The sequence below is a fragment of the Lagopus leucura genome, unplaced genomic scaffold (genome assembly GCF_019238085.1).
Source record: "Lagopus leucura isolate 7727_CA_CO unplaced genomic scaffold, USGS_WTPT01 227-9_obj-0_obj, whole genome shotgun sequence".
NCBI classification, from domain to species: domain Eukaryota; kingdom Metazoa; phylum Chordata; class Aves; order Galliformes; family Phasianidae; genus Lagopus; species Lagopus leucura.
The window spans coordinates 1-15067 of record NW_024963825.1 but is presented as its reverse complement, the minus strand read 5'-3'; the positions used below and the strand labels follow the sequence as shown (position 1 = coordinate 15067).

The window sequence follows — 15067 nt, the reverse complement described above, 5'->3', positions numbered from 1 at the left end:
TTCTAGCAAATCCCTCCACGAGCTCTTATGGCCAAAGACATCAGTTCCTCATGTACAGCTCCTCAAGCAGCGTGCTTCCACCCTGTGTTGGGATTGCTGCTGATTTTGTCTTTCTCACTTACACACAGGCATAAATATCCATTCTAAAAGCAAAACTGAAGAGCATGGGTTATATTCTGATGGGTTGTGCCCATCCCTGCAGGCATTCAAGGCCAGGCTGGATGTGGCTCTGGGCAGCCTGGGCTGCTGGTTGGCGACCTGCACACAGCAGGGGTTGGAGCTGGATGAGCATCGTGCTCCTTTGCAACCCAGGCCATTCTGTGATTCTATGGAAGGAGTTTGGCAGTCAGCTCTTTATTCTGAAGCTACCAGTTCTATGTCTTGATCTGCAGGTTCTTACACTGTATAATTGCACTGTCAAGAGAGGTGCTTATTTCAGTGAAGTAACTGCTCTAATGTAAGGAGAATTATTCCGTGTAGGTAAAGGAGCAAAGCTGGTCTGTAAGCTGAGCTCCTGGGAGTTGTGTGTTGGTGTCTGTGGGCCTGGATGGAGGCACTGCAGCAATGGTGAACCTGCAGTGTGTCTCTGAACGGCCACTGCTGTCACTGTGTGATCGTGAGCTCTGTCACAGCTGGGTTTCTGGTTCCACTGTTTGCAGTGCATTGTTTGCCACACAAGCAGCACTGGAAGAAATGGTCTTAAAGTGAGAATAGAGATCCTGACGTTCACACGAGGCCTGTTATTGGGGAGCAGCACACGTGGGACGTGGAGCAGGAGGGATCCCGAGGGGCAGACGTGGGGCAGTGATGGAGATGAGCTTTGCAGCGCCGCTCCTGGGTGCTGGTGGTGCTGGGGAGCAGGAGGCTGATCTAATAGGTGAGCAGCGAGCCTGCCTCCCTCTGCTCCCGGCAGAAAGGGCTGCAGGAAAAGTCGAAAGCCATTATTTTCTACTGCTCGCTTTCAGTGAGATGGGAGCTGCTTTCCTTTCTGATGCATGCGCTATTAAAGGAAAGCAGCTGACGGCAACAGCTGCTTGCCTCGCCTCTTTGGTTTGTGGCTTAGCAGGCAGTGTGCAAGGCAGAAAGTGCTTTGGGAACAGCCACAGCTCTCCTCCCCTGCACCCCCCTTCCTTGCCCGCTCCCTGCCAAGGGAGGCAGGATGGTTCCTGCTGTGATTAATGGGGCTCTCCTTGTTTGGTGCGGCCGCCAGAATCCCGTCCTCTGGGGGAAGCAGCCAAAGGCTCCGGGTGGTTTTCTTTCTTGAAAGAGTTAAGGAAGAAAAAGAAGAGGAGAGCTGAAGCTCAGTCTGTGCAGAGGTGGGCAGGCGCCTGTATTTTCCTTAGCTGAGTATTTATGGCTCTGCAGATAACACACCGACCTTTTTTGGGCTCTGATTTCAGTGCTCCTGGGTCGCTGCTCAGCGAGACGCTTCAAAGTCCCTCGCAGTTATTATCTATGAACTCATCTTCCATGTGGCTTTTCTGAAGGCCAGCCAAGGCCATTAATCCCCACCTTTTAGTGTCCGTAATCCCTGCCGGGGCTTAGGGGAAAGTTATTCTTGTACTGCCAGCGACGCTGCTCTGGGACAGCATCTATCCTGCTGTAACTTAAGGCAAGTTTATTAATGGGACTTTTTATCAGCTTGGAAACCGTACAGCTCATAATGTAGCAATCTGACTTGGACAGCCTCACCCCTTCTTGCTGAGTGGTTAATAGGGAAATTGCCCAAAGGAAGGAAATCAGGAGGCTGGTATTCAGGCCTGTGGTTGCTAACAGCAAAACGCTCTTGGAAGGCACAAATCTGCCTTCCTGAGGAATGGGAGCAGGTGAAGCTGGGCTTGGAAGGGGTCTGTTGCGCTGATGCTGGTGTTGTGTCACTCTTCCTCTTCGTGGCCTGGTGCTCCAACAGCCTCCTGGCTGTGAGCTCTGTCTGTGGCCAGCTGGATGCACAGTCATCCTCATATGTGTGCTGCTCTTCCTGCCGTCCTCATTCAAAGACTCCTTTTGGTTCCAGCAGCTTCTCCAGCCCTCAGGATGAGCGTGGGTGGAGCTCCTTTGGGCTGCTGGCCTTGCAGGGGTCCGGCCTTGCCCTGTGGGTCAGCAGTGGTCAGCCCAGCAGTGGTGCTGCCCCTCCACTGGTGCGCATCATGGGGAGAGTCCAAACTGTGCTCTGTTGCAGTAGTGCAATTTAAGCCTAATTCCCATGGATGTGGTAGAATTAATCTCTTAAATGCCCTGAATTTTCTTTCTTCCCGAGTTCTCTGACCAGAATTAGGATTTTCAAGGCCAGATAGCAAAAGTTGCTATCTTAGCTTTGCTCAGCTGCTGAGGGGCTGATGGAGAGCATTATGGCTCCATGCCGGTCCTTCCCAAGCATCTTTCTGGGTGCACTGCATGGGATTACTTCCTTGCACAGAAGAGAAGTTCTGAGAGAAGCACCTCTTCACCCTGAGCAGAGAGAATACAAATGGAGCCCCAGAGGGAGTCCAGCAGAAAACTGACACTCAGAGTCAGTACAGCTGTCCGTGCCCAATGGGCTTCCTGCTGAGATCTGGAGAAGAAGCAGGGATCTGGGCTAAGTGTCGTGTTCAGAGAAATGATTGCCCTCGAGTCCCAGGATGTTATCTGAGAGAGCAAGAGCAGCAAGCAGGTAAGTCCTGCCTCTGCAGGTTCTTGAGCTGCTCTGGGTGCTTTCCGAGCAACAACTGGGCCTGTTCCATGACCTCCTAAAGCAATGCTTTGGGAACAAGTTCTCAAAAGGAAGGACACGAATGTACAAATACAACCTGATGCAGCCATCTTTGGCTTTCATGAAAGTCCACTAACAGGTTGGCATAGGTACTGTGTCACTACAAAAGGACCCTTTTTATCTTGAAGAAATCCAGTGCTCCAAATTTGGATAACAAATTAAGAAACTGCATTTATCCAGAGTGCTCTGAGAATCGTGAACTGATTTGGAACAGGTTGCCCAAGGAGGCTGTGGATGCCCCATCCCTGCAGGCATTGGAGGCCAGGCTGGATGTGGCTCTGGGCAGCCTGGGCTGCTGGTTGGCGACCTGCACACAGCAGGGGGTTGGAGCTGGATGAGCATCGTGCTCCTTTACAACCCAGGCCATTCTATTCTATGATAAGATTCTGTGATGTGCACAGAGCTGCTGCTGTGTGCTGCCTGCACTGCTCTGGTGCTCATGGGCAGTGCTGCAGTGCAGTATTCTTGCCACATGTGGATTAGAAGTCAGCTGTACTCAAATGGAGAGGCACTGCATTTCCCTTCATCCCCAAGTGCTTTTCCTAGGTAAAATTTGCTCCTATCTTTAAGCTGCAGGTTCGTGTACGTTTCTGTGCAGGGAAAAGGTGAGCAGTGAGAAACTCGCATCCATCTTGTGTGTGTGTACATGTGTGTGTGTGTACATACATATGAAATCCCAGCTCATGGAGCTGACCCTCCAGAATACTACTGACTGTCCTCATAGTTATGCAAGTCAAGTTTTTCCTGTTGTATCATCTTGTGGCCTCGCGCTGCAGACAAAGTGAAGCTATTGGAGACAGGTAATGACTTGTGGGTCTTTTGAAGCAGCAGGAGGAGGCCCGTGTGTGTTAGCAGGAATACTGGCCAGTCCATTGCAGGACTAGCTGGGACGCCAAGGGCTAGATTCATAGCACCCAAAGCTGTGGGACCTCAAGGATCATCAAGAAGATCCAACCCCATCCACAGGCAGGGCCACCAACCTCCACATTTCATAGCAGCCCAGGCTGCCCAGGGCCCCATCCAACCTGGCCTCAAACACCTCCAGGGATGGAGCATCAATTATTCTCAGTTTGCATAAGTGCTGAATTTAGACTTTATTTTTAACTCCTTTTACTTAATTGGGGAAGAAACAAAGGAGGAGGGAGGCACACGATGCGGGTGTGAGCGCAGCGATCCCTTGGCATCTCAAAGCACTGCAGTTTTCTCTCTGTTAATAGCAGGTCTGGCTGCAGTTGTCAGTTTGTGCATAGGGCTTCCATAACTTGGAGGTGTGCAGCATTGCTGCCTTCACCTTCACCTCTCCAGCAGCTGACCATGAGTGCTGTGCAGGGCAGCTCCTGCCCAGAGCCTTCTTGGAGCCCTCACGCTGGCCTGGGACACGCACTGCATCACCAGAGAGCTGCTGTTCTGCAGAAATCTGTGGCAAGATCAATCCCTCAATGGCAGCTGAGTTAAATGTGAGAAGAGTCAACTTTCTCATGATTGGGGATCACTGTTCAAGTGTGTTCCTAAGGCTGCTGCAAAGCCTGTTTTAAGCGGGCAGCACAGAGCACTGAATTCCCTTGGAAGAGTAGATGCAAGTGCAGGGATGGAAGGTGGAGTGATGCTGTGATCGGTCCTTGCTGATACAAGGTTTGCATTTCTTGGACAAGATCATGCTATGTCACAAGGCTTTTGCCCTGGAGATGCTGGAGCAGCTTTGTCATCTCACCGCTGTTTGGTTTTTACGGCTGTTAATTTAGGCATCAATTTACATAGGCCTGAGGTCTTTCAGTAACAGCAGCTGTTGGAACAATCTGCAGAATAGCCAGATCCGGTGAGATTCCTGTTTGCATTTGGGAGCTTTTCAGTCCTTGCCGTCTCACAGGTTGTGTGGATGTGTGCTTTGCAGGTCTGCCTGATGTGAAGGCGGGATGGGCTGCAGAGCTGGTGGCCGAGTCGTGCTGTGTGCTGTTGGGACAAGGTGGTCCCTAAGGGCCTTGCAGCCCCTTGGTCACTGAACACATCAGGCTGCTCTTCCCAAAGCGCTACAGCACTTGTCCACCTTGCTTGCAGCTTAATTAGAGCTCAGTGCAGGCAGTGGGGAGGAGGTGTTTGCTGACCTCTGCCCACATTGCAGCCTTCCTGGAGCTCGCCCAGCCTCCTGCCCAGCTTTCCCTATGGATGTGGATGGAGCACAGGCTCCCCATGCTATGGGTGTCTGAAAAGCAGGAAGGAAGAATTTGTCTCAGATCTCCAGAAAACTGGGAGAACTTTCCCAACACATGCAGATGCCGGGAGACTGATGTCTTACTTTGCTAATTAGTAAACTCAATTCACTAATTTACATGCTATCTGAATAATTGTGTATGGCAAAAGCGTGCGTCATTAGCTTCATTAATGCTTTCCCGAAGGAATTTGAGTTGATGGAAATGTTTGGAGCTTATGGAGCAGAAATGTTTGTTATGGGCTCATCTGCAGCCTGGCTGTAGAAGCTGCAGTTGGTGGAAGTTGAAGGCAGGACACGTTTTGGAGTGCAGTCATCAAGTGGGAAGGGGCCACGGTCAGGCTTCTGCTCAGACTCCATGCAGCTGATGGAGTTTTTCCTCTTTTGCCTTCTCCTTCTGCTTTCTTGGTTCTACTTCCTTTTTCTGACCACGTTTTTATTTTCCTATCCAAAGCACGCTCTGATGTGTTCCTCCCACAGCTTTACCCCAGGCACTGGTTTTGCTCACACTCCTCCTGTTCAGATGGCCTCCAGCTGTCCTCTCCCAGGTGGAGCAGCAGTGCTTGGAGCAGCTGCAGCTCGCTTCCTTATCTGCTTGGGTCCACGTTAGGCCCTGCTTCTGCAGCAGGAATAGCTTCAGAGTGCGTGCTGTCATCCAGAGCCTGCTGGGTCTGCTGTGCTGCGAGGGCCCTTGGCTGCAGAAGCTCAGGTGAGAGTGGCAGCCTGAGCTGGGGGGTGGGGAAGTAGAAGTGGGGAGACAGCAGATGTATGGAGAGGAAATAGAGCAAGCTGCACTGCCAGCAAGCAGTGGTGGCTGGAGCTCTGTCTCCTCTCTGAAATGCTGTTGACAAGCACAGCTGTAAGCCTGTCTGAAGTGAGAAGTTAAAGCGCTGTGTTTATCTTGCACAGCCATAAGCTGATTGTGAAGGTTTGTATCAACTCATTGCTTTATGCTTACTGGCGTGTGATTCAGTGGCTGCTTCCTGCCAGGTTCCCATTTTGAGCTCATTGCAGGTTGGGCACCTTGCTCCTGCTGGGGTGGAGGGACCAGAGGGATCTCCAGCCATGGCTGCAGCTCTGTGATAACTTCTGTTAGGAGTATGCTGTTAAAGGACCTGCATCTCGCTCTGAGAAGGATCCTGTAGTAATCTGAGTATTTCCTGGGAATGGGAACATGCACAGGGATGAACCCCGGATCCTCTTGGTGCCCATCCGTGGAAGGTGAGATGGCAGCAGTGTGACTCACCGCCGTCCTTTCTGGAGGCAGGCATCCTTTCCGTGTGACTGCTGCAGCTGGGCATGACTTAGCATCTCTGCTCCTTCTGCCTCGTGGAGCCCCACAAAGTGCCCATGGGAGCACAGCTAAGAAAAGCACTGAGTGACAGCCCAGGCCTGCTCTTCTCTATGGCGAGGAGCTAATTTTAAAGGGTGAGGGGATCTGCTGAAACAATACACCTGCTGCCAACAGATCAGTGTGTCAGCACCTCCTTGAAGCAAAAGCAGGAGCGGGGCAGTGGTGCTTTGTTGCTGTTTTCACTTAGCCGTACCGCGCTTGTGAGTAGGTGGTGCCCCTTGCTATGGCTGTAGGGAGGCCGTGCTGTGAGGGATGCTCTGCACCCAGCCCTTCATAGGACCACAGGTCAGAGGGATCCTGTCCCATACCTGCTGCTGGGGGAGGTAAGTTGGTGGCACGGCTTGTGGAAGCAGCTGGCAGCTTTGTCATTTGAGGGGCACCCTGCCCACACCTGCCCAGCTTCCCCATCGCCGTCTCCAGGCACAGAATTTGGGTCAGGCTGATCATAGCTGCAGTCAGACTGCGTGCCTGCAGCTGAGGAGCTGCAGAATGGAAATGCAAAGTTCAGGAAGCAAATTCCACTCTTCCCTAGATGGGAAGCCAGAGGCAGCGGCGTCTGTGAGTAAGCACTGTTGGTGCCACTGCTGTCTGCAGAGGGTGGATGGGGAGGGGGGGGGGTCCTCCTGGGAGAGGCTGCTGGAAGGAAATGTTCTGCGAGCAGTGACTGCTGGGGTTTGTTTCCAAGGCTGTGGCTCTGGGCAGAGCACACGTGTAGTGTGTGCTTGTGGGCTGTGCTGTGCTGATGTGGGCAGATATTGAGTGAGATGGGGGAGGGGGGAGCAGTGATTGGGGATGAGAGACCCCTGGGTGGGCTGGGGAGGGGGGGACCTGGTGGTTGGGGAAGGGATGGGAGGTTGGGTTGGGGGAGAGAGATGTAGTGGTTGGTGAGCATTGGGAGCTCCAGGACTGCAAGTCTGACGTTGGCAGTGGGTGGAAATGACTTCTCTCAGTTCAGCTTGCTAGAGGAAGGCTTTGGTGTGCTGAAGTGAGAAGGTTCCTTGCTGGGTACACACAGATTCCAGTCAGAAAGCAGAACAGATGGGGCAGATACTGGGTGTAAGCAACCAGCTGCTGCTGGGACAGGAGGTCTGAACAAATCATTTTGCCCAGGGAAGAAAACAGCAACAACAACAAAAAAAAAACAAACCAAAAAGAGGGAAGGATTGATTTGCTGTGGAGCAATTTGAAGACTTCTTGGAATGGGCTGAAAAATGCATCGCTACAGGAAAGCTCTTTTCCTCTCCTCCATCACTGTGGTTGCTGCGGGCTGGTGTGCCATGCTGTGTTCCTTCCCACACCTCGCTGCACAGCCCCAGGGACATCATCCTCGTTGCTATAGGTTAAATATAGACAAGGAAATGTCCTGCTGATAAATCTGCATCAACTCATGATTAGTTTTTCCCAGCAGCTGGGCTGTTTCAGTGTCCCAGCTCCTATGCAGGACTGACACAGACACCATCAGTGCCACTCCACAGCAAGCATTGAAAAGAGAAGTGGTGCCACCACAGGGATGAGGAACAGCAGCTGCATGGTGTGAACCAGAGCTGTGGTGGGATATTCTGTGCCAGGGGGGACTCTGGGTGGGATCAGCCTTAGTTTGGGTTTGAGAATTCCTGCTGGGATGCCCAGCCCTGTCCACGTGGCAGCTCCTGCTCTGCTGGTGCTCTGCAGGCATTTGCAAGGTTAATTCACACAGCATCACAGCAAGGTTGGGTTGGAAGGGACCTCAAGGATCACGAAGCTCCAACCCCCCACCAATGCAGGGCCACCAACCTCCCCATTTCACAGCAGCCCAGGCTGCCCAGGGCCCCATCCAACCTGGCCTCCAACACCTCCACGGATGGACGGGGCATCACAGCCTCTCTGGGCAGCTGTTCCAGCCCCTCACCGCTCTCACAGCACACAACTTCCCCTGACATCCAACCTCCAGCTGCCCTCCCTCAGCTCCAAACCATTTCCCTCGTCCTGCTGCCATCTCCCCTTTCCAAGAGCTGACTCCCCTCCTGGCTGCAGGCTCCCTTTAGGCACTGCAGGCTGCACTCAGGTCACCCCGCAGCTTCTCTTCTCCATGCTGAATGGCAGGCCAAAGGAATGATGACAGAGTATCTCAATGGAGCAACAACTAAGTAATTTCTAGGCCATCTGAGTAGCACTAATAAGCCTTCTCTGCCTGCAGGGTTGTGGCAATGCACGTTTTATGAGTTTTGAACCTGGCTGAGGACGCCCACCTGGCACAGATTGCACTGGGAGGGGATGCTCAGTGCTGAAGGGCTTCTTGTAGGGTGGTTGGGCAATGGTTTCCAGTAGAGTGGGAGGATGGCAATGACCTGCTGTTTGGACAGACCCTAAATTAAGTTGTCAAGGCCCCTCCTGTGCTTGGAATTAAAATAGCAGGAATGTTTATGGATATGGATGTGTGAACTGATTGCAGTCATTGCGCCCAGCTGCCTTTTGCTTATGATCATTTGGAGTGAGGTTAACAAGAGGTTTCCCTAAATGCCATTGATGTAAAGTTTCAGGTTTGGATGTGTTTTGTTGGTGTGGGACCCCAATATGGTGCTTACAGCAGTGGGTGCAGGAGTCCAGGTTGCCCAAGGAGGCTGTGGATGCCCCATCCCTGCAGGCATTCAAGGCCAGGCTGGATGTGGCTCTGGGCAGCCTGGGCTGCTGGTTGGTGACCTGCACACAGCAGGGCTTGGAGCTGGATGAGCATCGTGCTCCTTTGCAACCCAGGCCATTCTATGATTATGATTCTATGATAGCATTTTGTGTCTGCAGCTCCAGTACTGCTTTCTCCTCGTGTAACTCAGTGGCTCTTGGTGTCTGTCTGTTGTGAGGAACTTAAATTCACTACTGAGCTTTAGACTGGGGAGGAGAAGATGAATGGTGGCTCTTTGTGCCTCGTGTTCCCAGTTTGTAGCTTTGTGTGTGTTGTGTATCTGTGCTCCACTCTATTTTTTATTCCATGTAAATATTATTAGAAGTTTTACCTTCCAGTCCAAATCCCAGGGTTAGGATGGGTTTGTTGGCATTAGCAAGGTTCGTTGAGGACATAAACACTCTGCTGGATCAAAAGCATTGCTGGAGTATCCATCAGGTTACGTAAAACCCTAATCTCCATAGGGGAGGCTGGGTGGAGGCCGACCAAGAACTGAATTCGTGTGCGTCACACTTGTGTGTCTGCTTCTGAGGATCTGTAATTAACTCACAGATCTGAGGCAGGGCACAAATCGATGTAGGGCTGCTTGTGCAGGGCAGGTATTGCCCTTCTGCGTCGTGATTGAGTTCAGGGTTGTGATGCAACATCCCGTGGTACGTAGCAGTATTCATGCAGTACAACCTGGTTGGGATGGTGAAGGTTTTTGCTTTGGTTCATGTGCTGCAGTGAGGGTTCTGTGAACATCTGGGAATTATTGAGCACTAAAACAAATGTTACTTGTTGTGCCAGCCAAACTCTGCGCTTACAGCATCCCTTACTAAAACACACTTGTTTCTTTTCCTTCTTCCCCAAATGATGCAGGTTGCACAGGTGCTAAGCCATGGCTGACTTGGATCACAGCCTGAGCCTTGCGGATGCTCTGACAGAGCCACCTCCTGAGATTGAGGAGGAGGTGAAACGGGACTTCATTGCCACGCTGGAAGCGGAGAAGTTTGACGACGTGGTTGGAGAGACGGTGGACAAAACAGATTACGTGCCTCTGCTGGACGACGACGATGCAGGGAGCCAGGAACCAAAAAGCAAAGCCCACGCTGACGGCATTCAGGCGGAACGTAAGTGTCTGAAGTACAAGAGCAAACCTGCTGTACTCAGCGTTGCAGGACTTTCTTCTCGCTGTGATTTTGCTGGGCCCGCTACGAAATGTCCTTAGATGTTACTGGTTTTAGGCTGAGCCAGTTATTTTAAGAGCTAAGGATGGAGTTCGGATTCTTCTGCTCTGCCTTCTGTTCTGCAGCCTGTAGAGTCGTTCCTACTCAACACAAGGTGCTGTTACTTATAATAATGACTTGCAGGCTGGAGCTTTTTAGAGGAAGTACGGTCTGAGGGGTGTGAGTGCCACACTGCTGTCACACGTTCAGTGCTTCCCATCCCAGAACAGCACATGGTTTGATAACCCCATATGGAGTGTCCGTAGCCTGCTGCTGATGAGGTGTGCGCCTTCACAGGGCCACGCTGTGTGCTGAGCAGCTGAGGCTGATGCCCACAGCTGAAGCCTTCTGTGTCCAGCAGTCCAAGGATCTGCTGCTTTTGATTTAGAGCCACAGAACTGTTTGAGTTGGAGGGGAGCTCTGAATGCTCCCAGGTCCACCTCACTGCAGCGACCAGGGGCACCTGCAGCTCTGTCTGCTGCTGGGAGTGTTTGCACTGCATGCTCACATCCAGTGGTGTTGCAGCTCTGTCAGAAACTGAGATGAAGGAGAGGTGAAAACAGACCCCAGCTGAGTGAAAAGGAAAGCGGTGAGACGTGAGGGGGTCCTTCCTAGTGCTTCTCAATACATCCAGCAAGGAAGGATGTGGAGCTCTTGGAGCGGGTCCAGAGGAGGGCACTGAGATGAGCAGAGGGCTGGAGCAGCTCTCCTATGAGGAAAGGTTGGGAGAAGTGGGATTGCTTAGCTTGGAGAAGAGAAGGCTGTGGGGAGACCTCATGGTGGCCTTCCAGTGCTTGAAGGGAGCAGATAAACAGGGGGGGGAACGGCTGTTTGTGAGGGTGGGTGGTGATGGGACAAGGGGAATGGTTTGAAAGTGAGACAGGGGAGGTTTGGGTTGGATATGAGGAGGAAGTTTTTGAGCCAGAGGGTGGTGAGGCACTGGCACAGGTTGCCCAAGGAGGCTGTGGATGCCCCATCCCTGCAGGCATTCAAAGCCAGGCTGGATGTGGCTCTGGGCAGCCTGGGCTGCTGGTTGGCGACCTGCACACAGCAGGGGTTGGAGCTGGATGAGCATCGTGCTCCTTTGCAACCCAGGCTGTTCTGTGATTCTATGAATACATACTTGGGTTCTTTGTTCCCCCTCAGATTGAGGCTGGTTGCCTTTGACTTTTGTTTTTGCTACGTCGACAAGAATGCTGATCCCTCCCAGAGGGGTGGCCTGGTGGTTTCCTGCAGAAGAAAGTTTGGTGTCTTTTTCTTTGCCTTAATCTTAATGCTCATTAATGCTGATGAAAGTGGGATGTGCAAGAGAACTGTAATTAACATCTACAGCAGAACTGAGCACTGCGGGGCTGTGGGCTGGGGAATCACAGAAAGGGAACATGCTCTGTTTTGGAGCGCTGGGTTGCTTTGTTTAGAAGCGAGCCAGGTGTCCTGCAATACAGAAAGTACTGCTCAGGATTTTCCACCTAACACAGCTCGTTACATTGGGACAAACAATGGGGAAGGAAGGAAGCGGGCAAGGAGGCTGTAAGCCTTGGAGCTTTGCTCTATTCAGATGGATGTTATCCCATTCAATTATAGGAACTGTAGTGACAGGTATTTATGTTCAAGCCCTGCAGAAGGGGGGTAGAGCAACACGCTTGTTACTGTTTTTGCATGTGGCAGAAGGATGTTCTGAAACAATTCTTTGTGCTGCATGTAGCAGATCCTGCAGTATCTCAGCACTGGATTTTTTCAGTTACTGCTAACATCTCAACACGACGTGTGTTTCAAACACCCATTCCCAGCTCTGCAAGCCCCATTCCTCCCCTGTGTGTGTGCCTGGGCAGAGCTGTGTGCTCCTGTGGGTGGTGGGAGCACCATTCTGCATCTGGTCTTGCTCCGGAGAGTTGATTTTTCCCTTTTTTGGGATAGTTGCAGCACAATTATGAGCATTATCTACATCTTTGGCAAGACCAAAATGAGACAGTAACTAAAGAGACCAGAGAGCACGCTTGCCCAAGTGGATTGGATGTGATTTTGCTTTCCAGCCCTCGTGCACGGAGGGTGAGGGTTGTCACTCCGCACCTTCAAATGGTGTCACTTTACTGCAGGCTAGTCTAGCATTTCATCTTTTATGTCTTAATTAGTCTGATAAGTTTTTCCCCCAAAGTGAGTGAGGTACGTATTTCTCCTGGAGCCTCTCTCTGATTGCTTTAAAGAAGCTGTGGAGCTGCATGCTCCTATTCTGGGGCCCATACAACAGGATGTGAAGCTGCATGCTCCTATTCTGAGCCCACACCACACGAGTGCCTGCCCAGGAGCCCCAGCACAGCCCTGGGGAGGCACAGTGAGTTCTGCTCCCTGCCCTCATCCTGCTGCAAGGAGCCCCGAGCTGCCGGCAGAGCACAGCAGCTCCCACAGCAGGCACTCAGCCCCTGCCGTTCATTTCTTGATGTTAAAGCTACAAATGTGTTCAGACAGCGCACTGTCTGCTGCCCTTCCCCAGTCAGGAGAGGTTTCATCACACAGCCTGGCAGGCTCCAGCTATTTCGGGTTTGTTGCACTCTGTTTCTAAAGCCACGAGCCAGGTTAGGTGAGTTTAAGCTGGGACTCGGGTTGTTTGACGCGGAGTGCAAAGAGATGGAGAGGAGGAGGAGGTGCTGAGCGCTTTGTGGCCACCGAGATGCGTCCTAGAGCAAAGATTTAATAATAGTTAATTTTAAAGATGTCACTGGAAAGGCACAGATTAAGAAGAAAGCGTTTTATTCTTTCTAACAACTGGCTGAGCATCGTAATTTGCTAAGTTCTGGGGTAATCCTCTTACGACCGCGGGGTCTTTACGTAACGCTGAGGGATTGCCGTGGGCTCTGCCTGCAGCCCTGCACGGCTCTGCCCCGGGCTCAGCAGCTGTGGGCCGCACACCTGAGCTGGGGGGCTGTGGCAGGAGCGAGGGTGGCTCTCCTCCTGTGCACTGAGGGCCGAGCACCTTCTGTGCAAAGGAGAAGGTCGTTAGGGGAGCTGAGTTTCTGCAGCGTTCGTGCTGCTGCGCTGTACTGCTTGCTCAGGGCCTCGGGCACCTGCGTGCCGACGCGCTGCCTTCCTGCACTGCCCAGCTCACTGCTGTGGCTTTAGAGCTCCAGCAGCGATGCAGGTTCCTTGTCGTGCTGGGGGCAGCGCTCCGGGCATCCCGAGCACACCGTGGCCACGAGGTGGCTCTGTGGGGGCTGCAGGCACAGCTCTGCCCGGATGGGGGCACGCAGAACCGCTCCCAGCCTGCAGCCGAGCCCCAGCGCTTCCTCTCCTCCGCAGTGGGAGCGAGCGCCCTTCTTGCAGCAGGAAATGCTCACCTTTGGTCACACGTAGAGCTGGGGGCAGAGGATGTGCCGAGTACTGCTTTGTTCGGAGGATGATGAAGTCAGCAGGTGGTGGTAGATTCTTGTACCTTGGTCTCTTAGGAGAGAAAGACAGTATTTGGTGGAGTGGGGGTTGTGGGGTCCCTTCTGACCCAGCCACGCTGTGATTCTAGGAGCTAAAGGCTGTGTTTGCCTGCTCTTGTGCCTTCAGATGCTGACCTGCCCGTGTGTCTGTCCTGGAACGTGAAACCAGGCAAGCCTCTATTGCCTTTTACCTTCAAATTCTCCTTAATTCTCCAGGTTAGAAGTTGAAAACTTGAACCAAGCGCCATCAAGCAAGCAGAGCTGTAAGCCTTTTAGTGACTCTGGGTGCTGAGCTTGACTTCTGCTCCAGAGCCATTTTGAGGCAGAAATGCATGACTCGAAATAGCCCAAGCTGTTACTGGAGACTTTGCATCTCCTTTTGACCAGATGATGCTGTTACCAACACTTTTGTTCCCACTCATGCCTTTTATCTGAGCTCTGCAGCCAAGTCTGTGCGCTCACATGGATGCCAGAGCAGGAGTGCTCCAAGGGCTGTGCCACAGCCTGCCCAGCCCTCCTCCATCCCATAGTGATGGTGAAGCCATGCTCTGCCATGACTGCACTCACATGTGTGCTGCACCGACTCGCTGCTGCGGATTAGGGCTTCTTACATTGGCACCGACCATTTGCTTGAGATTATGGGTTTAGCAAATGCTGCCTTAAATTTGTTTATATAAAAACAATCCTTTGATCCGCTGGCCAGATGCAAATACCATCTTGTGATTTTGATGAGGATTATGTAGTTACAACATCTTGACATGCTTTTGTTTTTAAGCAATTTAGAGTATGAGGGAGGAGGAGACCCGGCCCGCGGGGCTGCACTCAGCTATCTGAGATTCCATTGCTCTGAAGGAGCTGACCTTCAGAGCCACAGAAATCAAAGCTGCCCGGGCAGAGAGGAGCTGTTCTCATGGAAATGCGTGGTTGGTTTGACCTGATTTTCCAGAAGCAGCCTGTCTTCCAAAAAGCCCAAACTTTGAAGGAAACTGTTTTGCCTGTTCGTCGCCCTCTGAGATGAGAGGTAACGGCCTCACGTTGTGCCACGGGAGGGTCAGGATGGGTGCTTGGAAGTATTTCTTCTCCAAAGAGCAGTCAGGCACTGGCAGAAGCTGCCCAGGGGGCTTGGGGTGATCATCCCAGGGGGTGTCCAAGAATGACACATGGGGATGTGGTCAGTGGGCATGGTGGGGTGTGTGGGGTTGGCTTTGGGGCTCTCTGAGGTTCTTCTCCAAGCTTAATGGTTCTGTGATCCTTCCAAAGTTGTCGTTGTTCCAGGGAAGGGCAGAAGCAAGCACGTGGCTTTCTGATTCTTCTGATTCTGCTCACGTGGGGTTTCAGGGCTCAGCCTGAAATCTGGTTTGGCTTTTGCCTGGTTGTGTTTGATTTGGAGATACCCCCATGCACCAGCAAACATCACACAGCATCACAGAACGGTTGGGTTGGAAGGGACCTCAAGGATCACGAAGCTC

The 15067-nt window shown here is 52.2% G+C and overlaps 1 protein-coding gene across 1 annotated transcript; it reads left to right on the top strand.

The window, feature by feature from the left end:
- Positions 1-9833: 9833 nt before the first annotated feature.
- On the top strand, positions 9834-10180 carry LOC122191390 (microtubule-associated protein 4-like). The gene has a single exon (XM_042891649.1). It carries the CDS (start codon positions 9849-9851, stop codon positions 10176-10178), a length of 330 nt encoding a protein of 109 aa, XP_042747583.1. The 5' UTR covers positions 9834-9848; the 3' UTR covers positions 10179-10180.
- Positions 10181-15067: the final 4887 nt, after the last annotated feature.

What these genes read in the sequence shown, in the direction of transcription:
- LOC122191390 (XM_042891649.1), top strand. Translation starts at nt 9,849, where the DNA reads ATGGCTGACTTGGATCACAGCCTGAGCCTTGCGGATGCTCTGACAGAG.